Source organism: Macaca nemestrina, chromosome 7 (genome assembly GCF_043159975.1).
Source record: "Macaca nemestrina isolate mMacNem1 chromosome 7, mMacNem.hap1, whole genome shotgun sequence".
NCBI classification, from domain to species: domain Eukaryota; kingdom Metazoa; phylum Chordata; class Mammalia; order Primates; family Cercopithecidae; genus Macaca; species Macaca nemestrina.
Window position 1 is genome coordinate 139,369,941 of NC_092131.1, and position 24,619 is coordinate 139,394,559.

General features: G+C 42.0%; 1 protein-coding gene across 9 annotated transcripts in view; it reads right to left on the reverse strand.

Moving 5' to 3' along the window:
* LOC105489073 (talin 2) overlaps positions 1 to 24,619 on the reverse strand; it is a 452,478-nt gene that overhangs the window by 98,609 nt on the left and 329,250 nt on the right. For all 9 annotated transcript variants that reach the window (XM_011753725.3, XM_011753706.3, XM_011753714.3 and 6 more), the window contains 8 exons: positions 22,796 to 22,909; positions 20,178 to 20,312; positions 17,510 to 17,638; positions 15,417 to 15,519; positions 5,794 to 6,002; positions 4,555 to 4,674; positions 3,345 to 3,542; positions 2,137 to 2,276 (listed from right to left, as the gene is read on the reverse strand). In XM_011753725.3, coding sequence (XP_011752027.2) covers positions 2,137 to 2,276; positions 3,345 to 3,542; positions 4,555 to 4,674; positions 5,794 to 6,002; positions 15,417 to 15,519; positions 17,510 to 17,638; positions 20,178 to 20,312; positions 22,796 to 22,909 — 1,148 coding nt within the window. The remainder of the gene's footprint in view (positions 1 to 2,136; positions 2,277 to 3,344; positions 3,543 to 4,554; positions 4,675 to 5,793; positions 6,003 to 15,416; positions 15,520 to 17,509; positions 17,639 to 20,177; positions 20,313 to 22,795; positions 22,910 to 24,619) is intronic.

Genomic DNA, 24,619 nt, shown 5'->3' on the forward strand with positions numbered 1-24,619 from the left:
CAAGAGGAGCCTGCCTGACCCTCTTGACCTGGCTGGAGTTTCTGCTGAGAAACAGCCCCAGGGAGCAGAAGCTTGCCAAAATGCGCCAAGAAACCAAGGAGAATGTGCCAGCGTTTTCTTGCACCAGTTCCATCCTGAGACAATCATTTTCACATGATGATTTTTAAGTGCTTACTTGGCTATGAAATCATCAGGCTGGGAATTCTCTGTCAACTGCTAAAAGCCAGGACAGAAAGGCAAAGAAAGCTTTTTTTTTTTCCTTTTCCCCGTGTCCTTTCTTCCAAGCCACCACCAGGGGGCCTGCAGCTATACACAGAGCCATACACCAGCAATATTCTTTCCGGGTCTGTTTCCTTCTATAGCTGGCTTTCAAAAGGGCAATTTATACATTCCCCCTCCTTCCCACAGTTTAGGAGAGTGAAGACATTCCAGGTTGGAAACTGTAATTTTGAAATGATGCAAAAAATTGAAGATAATGAGAAACATCTGAGTTCAGATACCTGGAAATGTCAGTTGCTTTATCCAAAGGCTTTTTGTAGGAAAAAAAGGAATGATTAAGAGGGGGTTTTCTATCAGAAACAGCTGCTCAACAGAACAGACATCACCCCCAACCCCACCTCCCAACTCTCCCGCCATCGAGGGAGGTCACTTATTTACTAGAATAGTCACTAACAAAGCATGAGATGGGGAGATGGGAAGATAATTTTCCAGTCCTCTAGTGGCTCTAGCTATTGTTTGCAGTTAAAATGCACCTTCCAGGAATAAATGAAGAAACTCAAGGGTTTGCAAGCAAACTGCTCTGACAGTGTCTAACCCTTTACACACACACACACACACACACACACACACACACACACACACACCACTACAAGCCGAGAAGGGAGGAAGGGCAGGTTTGGACCACGAGTACCATGAGATCTCATGTGCTGAGAGCTAAAGATAGCTTTGGGATGATGCAGTTCACACCCCCACTTTGCAGACAGGAAAGTTTAGACAGGCTGAGCAACCTGACCAATGCGACTGAGTCAGTCAAGTAGTAAAAAGCTTGGAATATAATTCAGGTCTCATGATGTCAACAATTTAAAAAACAGCCATTGAGCTCCCAGGGGAGATATAAAGACACACACACACACACACACACACACACACACACACACAACTAAGCAAATTTAAAAAACCAAGTTTAAAAAAAGAAAGCAGAATCAAAGCTATGCTTTTCAAAAATCACGAATCTGCACATTTTGAAAAGGCTTCCAATTACTCTCTATCCCCTAATAGTCCTGCTTTTAATCTCTCTCCACTGTCAGCTTTCTTATATATAATGTGATGTTAAATAATGCTAAGAAAACATGCCTGCACCACCACAGAATCATGACCACCCTCCTCTCTGGGTTCAGGAAAATGAAAGAGGAGCAGCTGATATGAGAACCCCTTGGGCTGTCACTGCAGTGCTCCACGTACCACATTCAACCACTAGTTACTGAACTAACTTGTGGCCCTGGAGCAGAAACTGTACTGTTTTACCCACTTCCCTGTGTGAAACCAATAGGAGAGAAGGACACCAGAATCATCCCAAAATTCACACTCATGTTTTAATATATTTCCAAAAACAATTTATTCCCACTGACTCCCTACTCATCTTAAAGTGGAGCCTTCCCCATGTGAGAGATATGACGTATTACATTCAGTCTAACACTGATGCCAGGCACAGGGTTAAATGCTCAACAAATGTCTGTTAAATGACTTGATGAGCACCGCTTTTTATCTTTACACTTTTTGGTATTTTCTGATTTTTCAAGAAGCATATGTTATTTTATAATCTGAAAGATGTAACACTGCTTTAAAACAACTATCTGATCCATTGTGTTTACAAGTCAAAAAGGACCTTACGTCTAAGCAAGTCTCTACTGAAAAGGCTGTATGAGAAGATGGAAGGTATTTTTAGTGGGGAAAGAACATGAAAATGAACCAGTTTTATAAAATACCAGAGTGTCCATCACTCTCAGCTCCACCTCCCATGACCTAAGGACAGCACCAATTCTTTGCTCAGCAAAACTGGGAGGATGTCAGGCACATCTCCAGACTGCAATGACACTGTGTAACCACATACAAAAGCACATTTTGTCCCACTCCTACCTTGCAGCTGCAGCCAGGAGATTTTTTGCGTTGGGAGCTCCTGGATCTACAGAGAGAGACTTGGCAGCTAACAGCAGCTTGCTGGATGCCATCGAGATATTCTTGAGGTTTCCTATCACTTGGATCTGGTCTTCTTTTGTCTGGAAGGTCAAAAGGAGCCAGAGCGATTAGGACCTGTCCATTTCTTGAAGGAGGCATTCAGAGAGCTAGAAGCAGCATCCTGACATGCAGGCAGGTTATCTGTATAGATCACATTAAACCCAATTAGCCTGTGGATGCCTAACTCGTTGAGACACTGACCAGTGTCTACCCTTCTCCAAACAGATGCCCAGATCAAGATGCATGCCATGGGAAAAGAAATCCATCCCCAAGTGGGTCAGCCAAGAGCTGTGCTTTCTCACAACCAGAGGCATTAAGCGGGGAGCAGGGTGGGAGGAGAGCGAGTGAGCTGTGAGCCAATGCACAGACCAGGCAGCGATTCCAGCGTCTTGCTCAACAATGCTGGAGTTGTCAAGGAGCTGTACATCTCGGCCTGGCACAAACGACCAGCACTGTCTCGATATTCAGAGCTGACTGCATCCCTAAAGTTCCTGACTCGGGAAAGGACACATTTCTCACCTGGTTGCCATCTGAGAAACAATTCTTTGTAGATACTAGAAGAAGATATACCCTGGTTATCTCTTTTAGGGAGGTCAAAGCAGCACAGGAAAAAAAACAGCTCTGCAAGCTGACACCAGATCAGTCAAGCTCCCTTGTTCTAAACAAGGGGTTTATCTGTTCATCTGAAGGAGACAGTTTTTAATTACTTGACACTCAGTATTAGACACAGACCATTTGAATGGTCCATTAAACCTCAAATACATAAATATTTTTACTTTATTATCCCACATTTGAAGAGCTGTTCTAATCTTTGTTAAACATTCTCCTTCTTTCTACCCTCCCTCCAAATAGTAAGACTATGAATTCTGCTGGAGGATCACAGGAGAAGATATCCTTCATTACTAACAGCACCTCGTGCATAAGCTGACAGCATCTTTGGGAATGCCATTCCCAAGAGGGCATAAGCTTCCTAAGCAGCAAAAAGAATGCAACCATGGCCTGCCTGCTTCCAGGTTCCTTTTCCTATTTGTTCAGTCAGTCTCAAGGATGGATTGTCCATCTGAGAGGAGAGGCTAAGGTCAACTCCAGACAACCACCTCCACACCCACCTGCGCTTGGCCAGCCATCTCAATGCCAGCATCGAGGAATTCATCAAAATCATCGCTGAACTTTCCAGAGGCTGCAGCCAACTCTCCACTCTGGCCCCGGGTGGCATGGACAACTTCCCCAGCAGACTGGTTCAGATCAGCTGCTGCCTGGTTCAGTTCACTCTGGGCTTCCTGGAAAGGCTTCGTGCTTGGAGGTAGCTATGGGGAACAGACGGCACACCCCATGAGACATTTTGCTTTGTCGGGGAGGGATAAAAGGAAGGTATTGTGGAGGGGCGACAGACTCTTCAGGGATGCATTTGAGTCATCACGACTAAAAGGCTCTGAGTCATCTGAGCCCATTTTATTAATAGGTTTGACCCTCAACATATACATTCACTCATTCATTTAAATTTATCAAACACCTACTCAGTGCTAGACACTGTGGATCTAAAAATGTAAGCTATCTACAGGGGCTCAAGGTTTCTTATGTGGCAGAGACAGGATCCACACCAAGGTAATCTAACTCCGGGGTCCATTCTCTAAAACTCTACCCTATTTTGTCTCTCTTAAGATGAAAGCTACATTTTAGCTTTGTAAACTAAAAGGCAGATGCTATCAAACTTCAAATCATGTTCTTCCAAACTAATAGCCAACAATTATATTAGTGGCCTTTGCTAATAACTTTTAAATGTCATCTAGCAGAATGATAACCTATTTGTGAAAAGTTCTAGGGAGTTAAGCTAGACTCTATTCATCAACCACATGCATTGCCTCTATACCTGTGCAGAGAAGAAACAAACATGCACGAGCACAAACCCTCCTTCAGCAGACTCACAAAGCAGGGACGGGAACAGGCCCCAAGATGAAACTCCTCAGACTACTTGCTGTCTCACTGAGTCTTGGACACATGTACCCTTCCAACACCTGATTGTCACTATCTGAGATGTCCTGATAAGAAGCCAGGCGATCACACACCCCTTTGCCTGTCTCTCTGGGATGATCCAAGAGGAAACGGCAACATGGGCTCAAAGAAAAAGTAAGCTTTAAAAGCTTCACCCGGGAACTTTGTTGATCAGACAGCAAAACATGGAAAACAAAGACTGGTGGGAAAAACAGGACTCCTAGAGGAAGGGTTAGCTGCTCAGAGATCTCATGGAGAGAAGACTTCGCTCACACCTAATGCAAGCCGAGTCCCCCAGTGTCCTTTCCCAATCTAAGAACCTCTCACCGAATCCACAAGCAGCTTCTTGCTGGACTCCCCGATGCTCTTCAAGGCCACGTCCACATCCTTCTGCCCAGGGAGGCAATTTACGCAGTTATTCAAGGAGTGAGAAACGGCTTTAGCCACCTGAATTCGTGGAGGGAGAGAAGCACCTTTAAGTACAAACATTTCTGCGCACTTGTTGGGAACGGGCAGTGATGACACGCAGAGCTGAAACACACACGGAAATGACCCACCAGCATCTGCCTGCCACTGTCCCCTGTCTTACACCACCTCATCCAGGCCCCTCGTCCCAGAGAAGATGTTTTCCACCCTCTTATTGGGATGAACATTCTCTCCCAGCAAAGGGTCTGACATGGTGACGCAGCACATCCCACCTGTTCCCCAAAGCCAGGCTAAGCCACAGTTTTGTGATTCAAACACAGAACTCTCCAGCATGAGGTCAGGTTCTAAAGCAAAGATTTCTTATAACCCAGAGAAATGAAAATATCTCCCTTCTTGGGAGCCCTGTTGAGGTCACCGAGGTGGAAGGAGACCTTGAGTTTTTTGGATCACAATTAGAAGGCCTGTGGTTAATTTCCTCTCAGTGACCCATGGGGCCATCCTCCCAAACCTCACTCTACCCAGGGGCAAGTGGGGTGCTCTGAGCACAACCTGGAGTTGCCCTCATGCTGTCTAGGAATGTTTAGTGGCCCCCTGTATGCATTCTTCGGTATCCTCAATTAAAAGGAAGGTCTTTGGAGGTGGGGAGGGTCATTTCCTGTAATCTAAGCCATCTCCTTCCCAGCCCCACATCTAGGACTCTGCCTGGATGCTCCTTAGCCAACAGGTTCCATCAGGCAGTCGAAGAATCATTCAAAGAAGTAATAGAGAGCCAGGGTTGAAAACTTCTGGGTGGCCAGCCCTAGTGGATCTACCTCACTCCCTGGCGAGGAACAGCAATACAGGTCAGCACGCATAGGCCCAAAACAAGCATGTTATGTCCTGGCTCCGAAACTCCCAAGGACAGAATTCAAAGGCCCCCATACCCTCTCCTGACCGTGAATTAAGCAGATCACACATTAATGTAGAGAATACTAGGCAAGACTTACAAAAGTGAGTATCATGTATGGCCAGCACGGTTATGACCTTTGGAAGTTTCTGCAAAAAACTGCTGTGTCAGTGTTCATATCAGGGAAAAGTGCCCAGGAGACAGCCCCCCCACATGTCCACGTTAATGATGACCATGACAACCACAAGCCTCACCTGAGCCAGTCTTTGTTGACTCTCTGCATCTCCAGGTGCAATCAGGGCCTGCTTGGCCTCTTGAATGAGCATGGCGGAGCCCTCCATCACGTCTCGAGCAGAATCTAACATGGCATGGGCAGCCGCGGGGTCGGTCGTCGATGCAGCCACTCCACGGGCGGCCTGGGCCAGCGTTTTCAGAGCTTGGGCCGTCTCTCTAGCAGCCACCCCTGGGGATAAAAGTCCATCAGACTTACAATTAGATTCCATCTAAATGTCACATTTTACTTAGGAATAAGCTTCTGCACCAGAGCCTGGCACAGAAGGGGAGCTGCAGATTAGTTTTCATAAAATTTGAACTGCTGTGTTTCTCAAAGAAGCAGCTGGCTTCAGAAACATATCCCCCTGGCTCTGGGCAAAACCAAGAGACACGTTAATAACAAATGCAATACTAAAGACTTCCTCCCCCTGACTTGCCTTGCTCCCACTGCCCCACTGTCCCTAGACCTAGAACACCAAGTGCCTGGGAGTGAGTACACAGATGGACATACCTGGGTATGTTCATGCACACGTTTGCGGGAGGCCATTGAAAGGCACCTTTCTTCTCAATTGTCTTTCTGGGACGTAACTTACATACACTACAGTGAACAAGTCCACATGTGCAGCTCAGTGAACTGGTATGTATGGATACAGCCACATATCCACCATCAGTTGTGCCAGTCAATACTCCCTTCACACCAGAAGGAATCACCATTCTAATGTCTATTACCTTAGACTACTTTTACCTGTTCTTAAACTTCATGTTAACAGAACCACATACATGTATATTTTTGTGTCTGCTTTCTTTCTCTGACCATAATGCTGTGAGATTCAGCTAAGTTGTGATGTGTGGCAGTTCATTCTTTTTTCTTGTTATATAGTATTCCACAATACAAATATGCCAATATTTGTTTATCCATTCTCTTGATGGACATTTGGGTTGTTTCCCATTTGGGGCTGTTATGAATTAATCTAACAAGAAAGTTCTTATATATTCAAGTGGCCATATGGGATCACTTCTCTTTGGAATCACTTCTCTAGGAGTTGAAATGCTGGGTCATAGAGTAAGTATATATTCAGCTTTAGAAGATACCACAAAAACAGTTTTCCAAAATGATTTTACCATTATACATTCCACTGGCAATCTGTAAGAATTGCATTTGCTCTACATCCTAGCCAACACCAGGTATCATCAGATTTTAATTTAATCATTCTGATGTATGTGTAGCTGCATCTCAATGAGGTTTAACTTTTATGTCCTTAATGAGTAACGATGTTGAGCACCTTTGCATGCACTTAATGGCCATTTAGATATCCTCTTTTGTGAAGTGCCTGCTTATCTTTAAATATACATCTAAACAGATGATGGGATTTGGTGATAAACTATGAATATAAACTAGTCCTTTAAAGCTGTAGCACTAACTCATGCAGAATAAACATGAGTCTTACTACCTGGCACGCAATCCTTGACACACCCGAGAAGAGGATGAAGATTGGAGACGCCAGGACACATATGAGCCTGAGAATCACTGAACAGTTTACCCTAGAGCTCATCTCATAAAATTTCACAGATGAAGCCTGGTGCTGAGACTATCTTGCCCACAAACACTTCCAGAGGTGGCACGAGAGCTACATCTGAGCTTTCCTCACTTCGAGGTCAAATATTCTTTATAGTGCTTTTTGGGGTAGAGAACTAAGAGCCCTTTTTGTTAGAACACGTATGATCTACATGAAAAACATGCAAATCGATGTCTCTCTCGCACTGAACTTTTGAAATGACTATTTTCTACAGGACTGAGCTGGAAGGTCTCTTGGCACCAGCGAGCGTGGTCTTTACTAGCCACTGCTTCAGCTGAGTCAGCACCTACACAGGAGGTGGTCTTTTCCTCACTGAGGGCGAGGCTCTGTGATACAGTAGAGTGTGAAAGGCCTCAGATCCATAAAACCAGACGGGTTTGCAGTGCTGCAGACTTGCTAATATGTAAATATTTAGTAAATCACACAGCTGGGATATAAAACTACGATCTAATCAAGGTAAATTACAAAGCTGCCAATCTATCATTTATCCCATGGCACTTCTGAATACAGCTGGCGGAATGAAAGAATTTTAAACTAAGTGCTTTTTATGGCAGAGGAGAAGTCCAGAAGAGAAAGCACAAAGGTAAACAAAGCTAAGGTGAAGAAGAGAAACAATCTGAGGAGAATGGTCATTCCATTTTACGCTTAAGCTTTTGGCACAGGGTTGAAGGATGCTGTTGCTCAGGAAAGCGCCAGATGTAGTTAAGACCTCATCTGGCTCCGGCTCTGCTGCTGATTAGCTGTGTGGTCTAGACTGCTGCCTTTTCCCTCTGGGCCTCAGTTTCTCAAGGGTTTTAGGAGAGGCTGAGTTCCTAGCTCTGACCATTGCAGATTCTAGGCTGTGATTTCTAGACCTCTCCTCTTGTCTTCCCATTTGTCATATGGACTCTTGAATCCCCTTCTCTTTGAGTCATATATAAGTTTGGAGGAGTAAATCATTTATCATATGCAATTAGAAAAGACATGTTTATGCAAAATCCATTTACTGAAAAAACCTTTCCTAGACTCATACAATTAAAAAAACACAGAAATCAGAAGAGCTAAATTCCAAAAACCTAAGCTGGTCCATCCCATGTGTTTTCTGCTAAGGACTCACTGTGAAATCTCAAAGCACATCAAAGATCTTCTTGAGAGAGATCACGTTTCTGTAAAGAGGAAGCCATATCATCAAAAGGATGAAACCAGGCTATCAGAGGTCAGAAAGCCCAATGAACACCCATGGCTGTGCATGGCTGAACACATAGCAACATTCTCAGTGCTCATCACTACAGGGTCAGATCTCCAAGCAAACAACACCCTCCGAATGGAACTGTTCCTGCAGTCAAAGTGTGCATCACAATACCAGAACCACCAGAGTGAAATACTAAAGCAGATTTCTGTTTCAATAACCACAGTCCTTTGAAAACACAGATTACTTTCACGGTATTCTTGCCATCTGGATCTTAAATGATACTCAGTAACAGAGTCTTATGAAGGCATATCAAGTGATATCAAATATAGCAGCATTCTTCATAATGGTTGCTATTCTTTACCAGAATTCAGGTGGACTGTGTATCCAGACAGTATTGGGCCACACAGCAACCTCAAAAGATAAAGACCAGGTATGACACAAACCTTTTATCTGTTCCAAAGTATTTACAAAGGGTTCTGTGTAATTGTAATCAGCTATACAGAAATATATTTTGAACACTGCACTGTATCTGCACTGGTCAAACAGAAACACACTTGCATTAGAATGCAGCCCAGTGGCAGCTCACGTGCAACTTCTGAAAATCCCACACACCTCAATTGTGGACAAGGAAACTGAGACCCAAGAAGTTTTCCACATGTGCTGTCTCTTTCCTTGCTTCCCATCCATTCTCCAACTTTCCTGAAACTGCCTTCAACAAGGAGAATAGTGACCTCCTTATTCCTAAAGCTAATGGATGCTTAAGTCTTCCATTTGACAAGACTTTCTGGGCAGCAACTATGTCTGTGGCTCTAGAGACATCCCTCTCTCCTGGTTTCTCTGCCCCCTCCACAGCTCCATGTTCTTCTTTCTTTCAAAGATTTCCATTGCCAGTTTCCTCCTTAACTAGTCATGTTCTTCAGGATTACAACTGATAGGATGTCGCTTACTTTACCACTCCCTGTTGGCAAAATTATCTACTTCCAATCATTATCATTTTACCAACAATTTTTAAACCTGTATCATCCAGCCCAGCCTTCTCTACTGAGTTCCAGAGCCAAAGATTTAGCTGCCTAATGATGCTCTCCCTGCATATTCTCCAAGCACTTCAAATGGAATATATTTAGTGCTGAACCCAGCATTCCTGAACTTCACCTTCCCTACTCCTACCAATGGTCCTGTGTTCCCATCAGTGATTCATACAATTCTTCACTGAGCTATAAGGCCAAACACTTGGAACCGTTCATGTTACCATCTCCACCAACTTCTAACCAGTCACCAATAATGATCGGGTCTTTGCTTCTTCAATCCATCACTTCATCTCCACTGTAGGACACTATCATGTCTTATCTGGATTAATGCAACAGCCTGCTTGCCTACCACTTTGTTTCCATCCAATCTATTCTACACATGGGAGGAAGGGCAACCTATACAAAAAGCAATCTGAACTGTGTCCACAGCTGAAAAACATGTTCACATATTCTTCAGTTAAAGTCTAACCCATTTATTTAAGTTTATGAGGCCCTTTAGAATCTGACCCTGGCCTAACTTTTCAGCCTTATCCTCTTACTTCTCACTTCCTCTTTGCCTATTACTTTCACCATCTTCAGTTCCTTCCATCAGCCTTCTTTCTCTCATCTTTAAGGATCATACATGCAGTGCTCACTTATGCAACTGCCTTCCAATGCCTGCCAAAATTAAATGGGGCTACTTCTAGGCTGTTTTTCAACACCAACTAGACAGCATATCTTTCTGGGTGTTATCAGTATGAGATGACGCAACCTGTAAAGTAGTCTTTTCTCTAAATATGCATTTCATCATCTACACAACAGCTGGCAAGATTTAGGGAAAGTGTGGAAATTTCTGAAATTTATATCTCTCATATTACCCTATGATTTTCTAAGAATTTTATCCTACTTTTCCTTCTCCTAGAATGCTAAAGGAGTCCTAAACAATACACAAAGCCCTCACTAGGTGTCAATTCTGCTCTGAAAATTTCCCCTATCCTTCCATTGGGATCAAATTTTGTGTTCTTATTATTGCAGGTACTATACATGCTGTACTAACTTTGTGTTCCTATTGTGCTCTTTAAAATTTTTATTTTCAAAGTAATAAATGTATACAGTTTTTACAAATCAAAGAGGATTTTGCTTGTAGTGATGGCAGAATAACTTACTGTAAACAGCCTTCCCACATAGAAACTCTGGAGAACATACATAAAACATTTATTTGAAGGCACTGGAGAAATACCAATGCCCCAAGGAAAGGAAGGCCAAGATCTTGAAAAGAAGGACTGAGTCCAATACTTAGGGCTGCTTTTTCTCTAAAGGCATTTCCTAATTTGTAACCTGTTGCCAAGAAGCTGAGAAGCTGAGTAAAGTTTCCTGAAGTCTCATGGGCTAGGAAGAGAAAAAGCATAGTTCTGAGCCCAAGAAACAGAATGGCTCTGGTAAATAGCAACCCTTTCCAATAGGACACGCAAGGGCTACACCCTCAAAGGTAAACTGGAAACAGACCACACAATTTCCAATCAGCTCAGTTCCTGCATTTTTATTGTGATCTGTCCTTATCTTAATCAGTTGTCAGGAGAAAACAGTAATCCTATGTAGGGAAAAAAACGTAATTCAGAGCCTCAAACTATCCCTACAATTTAAAATAGCAACGTTCAGTCTTGAAGGAAAACAAGCAAACAAACAAACAAAAAAAGAACATGAAAACACCAGGAGACAAGACCAATGGCTGAAATACCAAGAGTAGGGGGAAAAAAACCCTGACAACAAAAACAGGCACAGGCTATCCAGATATCAGGATACCAGATTTCAACTTTAAATAACTGTGATAAATATGTTGAAGAAATTAGATAACATACAGAATTTCAGTAGAGACGCAAACTATAAGTAAATAATCAAATGGATATTCTAAAACTGAAAAATATGATACTTACAATTAAAATCTCAATTGAAGGAGTTGAAAGCAGAATAGACACCGCTAAAGAGAGGAAAAGTGAACTGGAAGATAAATCAAAAGCAAATATTGAGAATAAAGCATGAAAGAAAAATGATGAAAAAGAAAAGGGTACAGAAGATGTAGAAAACACATAACATAACATAAGAAAAAGGAAATGGGACAGAAGCAATATTTCAAGAAACAAAGGTTGATTTTTTAAAAACTGGCAGAGGACAACAAATTCCATTTTCAAGGAGTACTTACAACCCAAAGAAGGATAAATATGCAGGAAAACTCCCCCAGGCACACTGCTGGAAAACCAAAAACTAAGAAAACTCAAAAAGCAAGGAAAGGGGAAAAATAAAACCACATTACCTTCATAGCTAACTTCACAACAGAAATAAAGGAAGCCAGCGACAACAGAATAACATCTCCAAAGTGCTGGAAGAAAACAACTGCCAATCTAAAATTTTATAATAAGTTATATTATCCACTCAAAATAAAAGCTAAACAAAAGCATCTTTAGACAAATCAAAATGGAGAGAATTTGTCACCTGTAGATTAAGACTAAAGAAAATAATGAAGGGAGTTCTTCAGGTATAAGAGAAATGATCCCTAATGAAAACCCCTGGAGATGCAGAAGGAATGAAGGGTGATGGAAAGGGCAACTATGGGAGGAAATTCAAATGAATAAGGATTATCTGGAACAATACTGAGACTGTATTGCAGAGATGAAAATATACCTAGAATTAAAACATACGGCTGGGCACGGTGGCTCACGCCTGTAATTCCAGCACTTTGGGAGGCCAAGGCGGGCGGATCATGAGGTCAAGAGATCAAGACCATCCTGGCAAACATGGGGAAACCCCACCACTACTAAATATATAAAAATCAGCTGGGTGTGGTGGCACACACCTGTAATCCCAGCCATTCGGGAGGCTGAGGCAGGAGAATTGCTAGAACCTGGGAGGTGGAGGTTGCAGTGAGCTGAGATCGCCCACTGTACTCCAGCCTGGTGATGGCATGAGACTCTATGTCAAAAAAAAAAAAAAAAAAAAAAAGACAATAATTGAAAGAAAGGTAAATGAAGTTAACATGTCCCAAGATTCTTGCACTATGCAGGAAGAGGTAAACAGAGTAACTTAGATTTAAAGAAATCATAAAAGAATAGTAAATGAATGTACAACTAACAAGCTAATCAAGAGGAAGGAAATAGAATTTAGAAAATGTATATGAATCTGAAAGGAGGCAAGCAAAGGGGAAAAAAAGGAACTTACCACAGGTAGGCACAGAAAAAACAAATATTAAGATGATAGACTCGAACTCCAACATATCAGTAATTACACTATCTATAAATAGACAAAATACTCCAATTGAAAGAAAAAGATTGTTACACCACCAAATACTCTCTGCCCTCCCCAAAGAACAATGACAAACTCAGTGGATACCCAACCCATTAAATATAAGCATGAAGAAAAACTGAAAGTAAAAGAATGAAAAAAGATATGTCATGCACACATTAACCAAAACAGAGACTTCTATGCAGAAAACCATAAAACGGCACTGAGAGAAAAGAAGACCTAAATAAATGGATATTCACAGATTAGAAGACTCAATGATATAAAGACATCAATTCTCCCAAAATTGATTCAATGTTATCCCAATAGTGGTTTAAAAACACTGGTTTAAGAAAACAGTATTTTTTATTATTATTCTGTAGAAATTGACAAGCTGATTCTAGAATTTATGTGGAAATGGAAAAGGCCAAGAATAGTCAATACTAACCTGAGGAAAACCAACAAAGATGGAGGATGTGCATTACCAAACATTAAGACTTAGTATAAAACTGCAGGATAGCAATTAGGGAAGCGTAGTACTAATATAAGAATAGGTAATTAAATCAATGGAAAAGAACAAATACCACAGACTGATCCAAACTTACATGTTCACTTACGTTACAACAGAGTGGCACTAAAGATCATTGGGAAAAAGTAGCCTTTTCAATGAGTGATGCTGGGTTAAATGGATATCCATGTGGAAAAACAATTAAATGAACCCTACTGCACATAAACAAAACTCATTCCAGATAGTTCAAAGTTCTAAACATGAAAATCAAACAGTGAAGCTCTAGGATACGACAGAGGAGAACATCTGCATGATCTTAGGCAAAAGTTTTAAAATAGGACACAAAAAGTACTAACCATAAAGAAAAAAAGTGTAAATTGGAATATATTAAAATAAAAACTTTTGTTCATTAAAAGGCACTTTAACAGAATACAAATGCAAATCACAATATACAAGCAATACATGTCAGTACCAAAGAACTCCTATAATGAGGAAAAGACAATAACCCAATTTTCAAACAACGGGCAAAACACACACACACACTTCACAAAATGACCAATAAACCTATAAAAAGGTCCCTGATGGCATTGTTCATCAGGGAAATGCAAATTAAAATCATAATGTGATACTATCACACACAAACCAAAAGGGCTAAAATTAAAAGACTGATGACACAAAGTGGTGACAAGGATACAGAATTACTGGAGCTTCCGTATGCTGCTGAAAGAAATGTACTGAACACATGGGGAGCCTCTCACCTAGGAAATCCACTCCTAGGTACACAGCTAGGAAATGCTTACTATCTTCCCTTAACAATGTGGACTGGACTTGTTTCTGGCAGTGTCTTTTGGAAACAACCCAAATGCCCAACAACAGTATAAAGAACAGCTATATTTATGTAATGTAATACCATAGAGATAATGGAAATAACCACTCTGTGTACCACAGATGAGTCTCACAAACACAGTGCTATGAAAAAGCAGCTAGACATCAAGGGCACATATTATATTATTCCATTTACTTACAGCTCCAAAACAGGCAAAATTAATCTATGCTGTTAAGCGCCGTGAGTGTTTACCTCTGGGGAAGGAGAGCGGGGATACAGTGATTGGGAGGGGGCACAAAGGAGCATCTGGGAGGCTGAAGATGTTTGATTCCTCCATCTTGCTAGTGGCTTCTTGGGTGTTTTCAATTTGTGAGACCTTATGAAGGTATCCATTTAGGATTTATGCTGTTTTCTGTGCATATATTATACTTTAATAATGCATATTTCAAAAAGTCAGGCAGTGTTACTGTGTAACAAAAGCAATGATCCAAAATCCACTCCTCCCCTCTTCGTCCCTCCTCCTAGAGCCACTCAATTCCTTAAGCTTTCCTTCCGTATATATTTTTAAGAAATGTGCCCATACTGAAACCTCTTGGTTTTAAAATTTGAGGTATGTATAGACTTCCTACCACAATAACATTTCCTTATTGTATAACTTTTCTGCTTTTCTTAGAGTTGACGATTACACAATCTGTTCCTTATACAGACTCCTGTTGAAGGAGTCTCTTACCTTCAGGGCACCCGGCATCACCAATACTCAATACCGCCTCACCCCCCAGGGTTCTGCAGCACAAATCAGCTTGCCTCCTTGCTGGTTTCCCTACCCCTCAGGTTTCTGTTCACTCGCCTCTACCTGTTACCACGCGTCTGTCTGCTTCCATTTTCACACATTCCATTGACATCTTATTTGTCGTCATCTCTTACCCTCTTTAGCCTTTTGTATGCCTTTACTTTAGTGGGATTCCTGGACTCACAGATAGACCTGGAAGTCTATAATTACTACTTCTTTATAGTCTAATGGGGGCAATCCATAAATAGTTTGAGGGAATCATATTTTATTAGTCTTTGTGTGCTTAGTATCAAGCCCAGTAATGAGGACATGGTGCTTGAAAAATACATGGTGAACTGCTGGGGGAAAAATGGCACGTGTATTGTCCAAGGAATGAACATTCTCCTTCTCCTCCCCCGCTACGCCCAGTGGTCTGCAGCTGACTACAGAGGCATGAAGAGCGTGGGTCTCACCTGTGTAGTGTTCGTTGCCTTGAGCAGCACAGGTCAGCAGCTGTGCCATGGAGGAGCCCACTGCCTTGGATGTGCTTCCCAGGTCCTGAGCACATTTTTCCAGCTATAAGAATTTTCAAGGAGGAAAAGAACGTCTGCTGAGGTCTTAGCATAATTTAGAAAAGTCATGCAGATCAAACTTTGAGCCCTAGCTCTTTCCCACCAATGGCACTAAGATGCAGCAGGGTGGTACAGGAGAAGAAGCCCGAGCTTTAGAACAAACAAATCTGGGTGCAAATCCCTGCCCCCTGCTCCCTCCCCTCCCAGTTACTAGCATGAGACTGAGTAAATTACTGAGCCTCTCCAAGCCTCAGTTTCCTGAGGAAATCATAATATCTAGGCTCAGGTTTTCAGAGAATTAATGTAAGCTCTCAACAAATGGTAGCTATTAGTATTATGCCTTTAGAAGCTAATTTAGAAAGTCTGCAACAAATCCTTAGCGAGAATTAATTATGGCTGGGCAGGAAGTGGGCAGACATCCAGCTGCACCACCTTCCTGGCATGTGAGACCATTAACATTGTTCAATTTGATCATTATACTTTGAGGAGTTCCAACTGAAAGGAAATGCAATAGAAATAGAGGGTTGGAGTGGTAAATGAGATTATGAAAATGGGCACAGTGCTTGCTTCCCATGAACAGCATGTTACTTTGCTTTGTAAACTGAATAAAAAATTCAGGGAACGAAGTCAGTAAAGGCCTAGGATATGGACAATTATTTGATTACTAGATGAGGTTTTGGAAGAGAATTTCTAGGTATACTGCGAGAGTACAAAAAGGCAGCAGAGAACAAATGCATTTTAAACCTTGCAACATGTTTTCCAGGAGAGGCAGTGCTTTCCAATAAAAATAGAGCCTGGTCTATTATAGCAAACAATATGTTATGACACAATACAGACTTTATTAGAGCAATTTCTTTAAACATTCATGATGTTTTCCTGCATTCTAACTGACTGGTCTATGCTCTATGTAAAGGTGGAATTACACGTCATGCCAGTCTCTCTTGCACTCCCTGGAGTATAGGACTTTGCAAAGACACTTCCGGACTACTTTGCAAAGCTGTGGGCCCGGGAGGCAATCCCAACTCTGTCATTAACTGGGTGGCCTAAGTTAAATGACTTAACCTCTCTGAACCTGAGTTTCTTCTTTTGTACAATTAGGGGAACTTGATTTAACACACATTTTCTGAGTGCTTTCTATGTACCAGGCATTGTTCTATGGTACATTAGATGCTCCTGAAGTCTCCTTTACATTCTAAAAGTCTTCAGTTCATTCAAAGAGCCAGAAGCTCTCAAAAGCACAGGTTTTAGAGTCCTGCAAATCTGGTTCTGCTTTGAATCAAATTCAAACTGTGGTTCTGCTCCTAACTGGCAGATAACACTGGACAAAACAGTGACAAACTGTGCCTCTGCGTTTCTCACCTGTAAACAGGGTTAATAAAACTTGTTCATGAAAGTTACTATCACGATAAACTAGACTGTGTGTGTACAGTGCTTCACAGATGCTTAATACATGGTGGTATTCTACTAGCAATGTTCAGTCATGTGAGAAAGTACATACAAATGAGGAGGACTGGTAAAGTTTTAGCCAACAAAACTCTGACATAAGCATGAGGAGGTGTGGTAATACGACCACAGTAGGTCTCTAGGGCCATTATTCCATTTGCAGTATGGCTTTCCTGTATGGACGCACTTTGTCGTTGTCCATCCTAGTGCTTTGCATTAAGTAAATGTTTTTTTTAAAATGATTGTTGATAATCTTTTCTATGTGTATCATGATAGCCTCATTGCCACCCATTTTGTAGATAAAATACTTGAGACACAGAGGAGATATGAAACGTGTGCAGAGCTAGTTGATGATACAGCTGAGTGTAGAAGCCAGCACTCCTAACTCCAAACCTAGTTCCTCCAGCTGCACTGGGCATTCTTTACAGAAAAAGGCCACAGGGTTAGAAACTTCTCGACATGCTGCGACATTTAGCAAACACCCTAACAACAAATAATTTAACATCATAACAAAAGGTACACCTGCACCCCAGCTGGCTCTAACAGCTCACCGTTTCGCCTGGAAGTGGCTTCAGCTGGCTCTCCACGGCCGCCATCTTGGCATCCTGCAGTTCATTCTTGAGCGTCTGCACAGTATTCAGAGCTGAATCGATTTCCATCGGACCACAGGCTTCATGGGCCTGTCAACAGAGTTGGGAATATGTGTACCCAGTATGCTTCGGAAAAGTGTCCCCAACACTTTTGCAACTTATAAAATGCCTTTCTGGATATACCCAGTGATTCTCCAAATCCAGTAGGAGGAGCAAGGAAAGCAAGTATTTTTAAGAACAAAATCATCCTCAGTTAGAACCTTACTCTTACCTTCCTTAAACCATCAATTATGTATGTCTGATAACTAGATATAGTAAGTGTTCCAGAAGTGACCCTTATCTGAAATGCACTGGCCTCTTAGACTCAGTGGATCATTTATTTTCACTGTGGCTCACTTCGAGAGGTAGGGCACCTAGCACAGCCATGTGTGTACATAGAGGCATGGAAAAATGCACTGAATGAACAAATGAACCCACGCAGGACTCTGGGGGCAAGTCTATGTCAACTTTATCGCTTCTCTTTACAAATTTCTAGATTATAAATCATTACTTTTCTGTACCGAAGATTACAAACTATTTTTTTCCTTAGTGATTTATGAAAACTACTTTATCTCTTGGTCATCTATAATACTGATCTCCAAATGCTTTGATTCCATCCCTCAATATACGCATGCACATATAATTATATAAACATGTAATTATTGATTAGTACACTAAATACTGGTACATTTTCATTTCTTTCCATTTTTAGATAATAGTAATAACAGCAGAAATAAATACCAATTGATTTCTGTGCCAGTATTACTCAAGAAGGAAACTGAGGCACAAAGAGGTTAACTAACTTGTCTAAGTCACAAAATTAGTCAACGACAGTCTGATTCCAGAGCCTGCACTCTTTTTTTTTTTTTTTTTTGGGGGGGGAGACAGAGTCTCACTCTGTTGCCCAGGCTGGAGTGCAGTGGCATGGTCTTGGCACACTGCAACCTTTGTCTCCTGGGTTCAAGTGATTCTCATGCCTCAGCCTCCTAAGTAGCTGGAACTACAGGCATGCACCACCACACCCGGCTAATTTTTGTATTTTTAGTAGAGATGGGGTTTCACCATGTTGATCAGGCTGGTCTTGAACTCCTGGACTCAAGCAATCCACCCACCTCGGCCTCCCAAAGTGCTGGGATTAGAGCCTGCATTCTTAATCCTTATGCTACATATTAAAAAATACTGCTGGGTGCAGTGGCTCATGCCTGTAATTCTAACACTTTGGGAGGCTTAGGTGGGAGGATCACTTGAGCTCAGGAGTTCGAGACCAGCATGGGAAAGATGATGAAATCTCATCTCTAAAAATAAAAAAAACACAAACAAAAAAAATTAATCAAATGTGGTGGCACATGACAGTGGTCCAGCTACTCAAGTGGCTGAGGTGGGAGACTGCTTAAGTTCAGCAGATCGAGGTTACAGTGAGACATGATTGCACCACTGCACTCCAGTCTGGGCAACAGGGCAAGACCCTGTCTCCAAAAAACAAAACAAAACAAAACATATATATACACACACGCACGCACACACACACAAATATATGTACAAGTTTTCACAGTGTCTTCCTGTACCCAATGGACAGTCTTGCTTGAGTCCCACTTTAGGGATCACTGCTCTGGAGCAGTGTGGTTCAATGTTGGTGTGTGTCTCAGACTCAGCAAAGAAGCTTGTGAAAATGCGGATGTTCAGGCTCTATGACCAGAAATTCTATTCTGGTTTCTCAGAGGCGAGGCCCAGGGATGTGCAGTCTAATAAGCATCCCCAGGTGATTCCAGTGTAGACAGTACCAGGAGCTCTCTTTGAGAAACATAGGTCAAAATAACTTTTTTATTGGATATAGTCTAAAGCTCTGGATATTTTTATTTGGCAGTGTAGCGTACTCCTCATATTAAGAATTCAAGTCAGCTTCTACCTTCTTCTCTCACCAATTTATGAGGCTGCTTGTTTCTATAAAGGGATTGCTACAATGAAGAAAAGTGAATTCATGCTAGAACTTGATGCTAATACCACATCAAACATGAGTAGTAAATGAGGCCCTTTGGTAATTAATATGCTCCAGAGACAGAAATTCTTTCAGTCCTCAACTCTGTTCTCCTTAGGACCTTGTTAAGGTGAATGCTTCCATGTAAGATGTGAAAACATTGCAGGGCAAAAAAGATAACAAAGATGACCCTTCAAAATAGATTTTCTGCCTATATAATTTGTTATTAAGTTCACAAGATGACACCTGGAATATATGATCACTTATTCTGGACCACAATTTAGCTGGCACTGAGACACTGATGGCTACCATTCTCCCCTAAGACTGTGAAAAACGGACCACTGCTTGTCCCAGGATATGGGAGGAGGAGGAGGAAGTATGCAACTCAAGATAGTTCAACGAAAGGCATCTGAAACCAAAAAGTGAATAGTAAGTCTGGGAGATAGTGGCTTAATGCAATAAAAGCCAACCCCCAGGGGCATCTTTAACAGTCATGCAAGTGGAACGGACAACTCTGCCAAGAAATAGGTTCAGCAGTGTTCAGGCCCTGGGTGGCACCCATGCCACCCCAGCTCCCTTCCTGACAAGCTAACCCCTGTGACATGCTCCACTTGCCTTCTGCGAGGCGGTACGCAGCTCCGCCAAGCTGGTGGCCAGGTTCTTGGCACACTGGCTCAGCTGCATGGCTGCGGCCTGGTCACTCACGGTGGGCACTGCGGCTTTGGCAGAGGACACCATCTTGCTTCCAGGCTATAGAGAGATGAAAAGAAAGTAAGACGGCTCCTGGGCAGCAAGAGGTAGAGAGGAGAGACCCAAGCAGCGATATCTCCACAGCAGTCAGAACTGATTTTGTCCTAAAAAAAAGGAATATTAAACAACTCGTCCCCTACTCCCAAACTGCCACCTCAAGCCAGATACTCTAGGGCAGTACATTCTAGGAATGTTTAAAAAAAGAAAAAGGGAGGTGTCATGGAGGGTAGAAAAGGCAAAATTAGAATAGTGGCTTGAAATTCTCATTTAAAACAGATTTCAAAGAGAGTTCCTTATCAAATAGGTTTCACTGTATTTCTCAGAATAGCTCTTCATTCTGAGTCACACATACTCCCAAAAGACTGCTTAGGAAAACGAAGACAGATAAATAAAACAGCTAACATGACCTCGCATCTCACAAAGCAAAATAATTTCGCCAGTGAATGGATACCTATGTGCATGCACATATATTTTCAAAAGTAAGATCATACTGTTGACTCTATTTCACAATCTCCTTGTCTCACATATCCTACCTTTTAAAAAGCTATACAATATTCCAGTATATGCATCTATTGCCATTTCTCAATTCTCTGTTGTTGGGCATGTTTCCATTTTTTCCAATTTAATAAACAATGGTATGATAAACAGCTTTGTAGCTAAATCTGTAGACATTTATAATTTTTTTGTATAAACTTTTAAAAGTAAAATTTCTGGATCAAAGAGTATACATACTTTTAAGACTTTTAATATATATGCTATAAAACTATACTTAGAAAAGTTGCAACAAGTGCCAGATCATAAATATTAAGGACAATAGTTAATATTTTTAATATTTAAATAATATTTATAAAAGCTACCATGAGTATACAAAAAGCATAAAAAGATAATTTTGCACAATAAAAAATAACTGAAACTGAAATAATAACTGAAAAATAGTAACTGAAAAACTAAGTGTTTAACATTGTGAGTATCAGAGAAATGCAAAACCAAACAAAAATAGTTTTACAGAGCAAACTGGCGAAAACATACATGTTTTCTTAAAACCTGAATCCCCAATGTCATAAAAGATGTATTTAAAAGCACGCTCCATATTACTGCTAAGTTGTAAATTTAGAGTTGTTCAACCTCCTGGAACAGCAGTTTTATAACATGAAGTTTAAAATGTACAAACTTTTCGATCTGTCAATTCAATTTCTATTTATTTTCAACCTTCCCTTTTTCTTGTAAAGATCTATCTATAATAGCAAAGTTAAAAGAACAAAAGAAAAAGGGAAAACAAGGGCAGAGACAGAGTAGAACCAGGAACACGTCTACACGGCTCTGTCTTAATGCCCTACACTCTTGCCAGGGTGGGGACAGCACCCACAACTGGCTCCAGGCTCTCTCCCCTCTCAAATGAAGAGAGAAATGCCTTGTCCACGTCATAATTTGCAGTGTCCCAAAGATAAAAATAAGCTATTTGCAATCATCTCTCTAGGAGTTCAAGAAGAGAACAAAGACTTGAGCACATAAAGATTTTTATCACGTTACTCACGATGGCAAAAAATTGAAAACCTGTACGTCTAATGATGAGAGAAAAGTTAATTGTATATAGGCCCTTTTGTGTTTTTCGTCTAACATATGAGTGTTTATGATTTTGAATAATCTGTTGCAAAAGGGCCTATATACAATGAATACCAATTTAAAAGAATATATACACACATACACACACACACATACCTGTGTTGCATATGTATGTAAAGTATGAGGAGATACATCAAACCTTTCACGTTTTATTTCTGCATATTAGAGTTATACAACTTGAAAAATGAACCAAACAGATGTATCGCTGGGTCCTACAACTATCGGTTGAACTAGAAAGGGAGCGGACCTGACCCACCTCATCATATCAACTGCTTTTAAGTTGAGAAAAAGTGCTGATAAAGTAGAGACATTTGAATATAAGAAGCACATAAAGGGGAATTTTTCTGCAACTTAGTATTTTTGTTTATTTTATTTTCCTTAAAATGAATCTACCCTTCTTCACCCCAAAGAGACTGACAATACTAACTGTACAATTGCCACAGAGAACGATCACATCTCTGGAGAAGATGCACTTCACACTTCTTTCCCCAGTCCATGAATAATGACATTAGGATCCCTGCAAACAAAAACCTAAAGCAATACCTATTCCTAAGCTGTTCATCACAACCTGCAACTTTTTACATGCTTTCTTCTCTTTGAAGAGAAATACATATGATAATCCTGAGGAAAATGGATCATATGCCATCTCCCCAGGGCAATTTCCCTGCATATCAGCATTTTGCTTTGCCAAGCTGAACCCACCTCTCCTGAAACTGAAAAGGCAAAGAAGAGGCCTTCAAGCCCTGCCTACTGCAAAGACTTAGCTGAGGCTGTGGAATTCATTAACTCCTCTCCTTAAAGGGCAGCCCCTGCCCAGACGAGGGCTGTGAGTGAGCCCAAGGTGACCACGGCCCTGTTACCTGGAGGAAGTTCTGGCTGGAGATGATGAGAGCCAGCTGGGCACTCAGGTCTTCGGTTTGAGCTTGGCTCCCCCTCACTCCCTGGACCAGTTGAGGGATGTGATCAGCCACTGCCTGCAGAAGGCAAGGAAATGAAAACAGCATGGCTAGAAAGGTGGGATCATCCAAAGAAGCTAAAACATGACTCAAGAGCACTTTTTGGATGTGCCATCCACTCCCAGGGGACACCAGCCCCAGGCCTCGGAATGACACTGCACATTAAGCCAGCTGGGTCCTTACCAACACTGAATCCCATTTTCTGGGCATTTTCTCTACACACACTCTACCCTGTGGTACTGGAGGTCTCAATGCATTCCTTCGAAGATGATTGTCTATGATGAGGCCTAAAAGAAGTTCCTTAGCTGCAACTCACACCATCTGGCTCACTGCCATTGCAAACCTAGAATCAAAGGATCTACACGATTCACCGGTGGTAAACTGAAGTCATATGGCCCCATGTTCAGAAGGTGAGGGAAATACTTGGATACCCGTGCATGTAAGTGCTTTGGCTTCTTTCTTTGCAAGCACGCATTCTGTGCATCAGCCTTTGTGTTGCCATGGTCCCTCTTTCTCTAAGAAGGACTTCTCATTCTCAAGCTGGACAGCCCAAAGCCAGGAGAAAGGAGAGAGGCACAGCATTCTGTGAGGCAGGGCTGCTGTACAGTAACGGGCTCCTACGGTATCTTGGGAGACGAGCCTTTTACTTTCTCTGTGTTCTGTCCACACTTCCTTTCTGTGCCCACACGTCCTTCTCTGCTTAACGAGGCTCTCAGAGGCCACAGCACTGTGGCTATCACTGCAGATAAAGGTGCCCAGGGCATACTGGCCTGGGAACATATTTTTCTAGGACTGCTCCAGCACAGGTTAAAAAAATGTTTCCAAGGAATTTTAGGCCCCCTTTAGGACTGCTAGTTCTGCTAGTTCTAGTCATTTGCTCCACTCTCCCCTCTTCATCTCAATCCTTTCATTTCCTGGTAGTGACACTCGACATCTAGTATCTTCAATCTCTCTGCAGAAGAGGGGCAAGAGGTCTCACTCATCTGGTGGCATGTCCCTGCATGTGAGCTGCACATGCTCCCAGAGGAGGAAGTTTTCACCCCTGCTAGCAGCTGAACTGAGGACCCAAAGGAAGCAAACTCCCCCACAGCAGATGCCCTCACTCTCAGCAAGACCCCTTCGCTATCCACACAGGACCGAAGGACACCAGCCCAGGACCCTACTATGTCACTGAGGCTTTTCTTCCTGGAGTGCATTCAGTCCACAACAGCAGCAGGGCTGGCCTCAGAGAACCCAGATTCAGGAATAGAGGGCTCTATCAGAAGTAAAGCCATATCTGAAGTGGGAGCAGTGGCACCCCTCACAAATGTGAATCATTTGGCAGAGATTTGAAGAAGGAGAGAGGGTGCAGTTGGCTCTCATAACCCCAGCACAGACAGGTATGCCTCCCAGCCAGCTACCACGGCTAGCTGCAAATACTTCTAAGACATACCAGCCAGACGTGCCACCCACATGTGGGCAGTGGCTCTGCAACTGGATTTTGTGTCTGCCACAATTCAGAGGAGCCCTGGGGAAGTCAACTCCCTGGGCTCTTGGAGAAACCAACAAGGGTGTTTACTGTCCCTTTTGTAGTAAACTGGGCTCAACTTAGCATCAAGGCCCAGGTGTCAGAAGAATAGAGACATAAGGGCAACAGCAAAAAGCACCAAAGCACAAAGTCACAGAGGCTAGACGGGATGAAATAAATCCTTAAGGTGCAATTACTAGAAAGCAGGAAATCAACCCTGC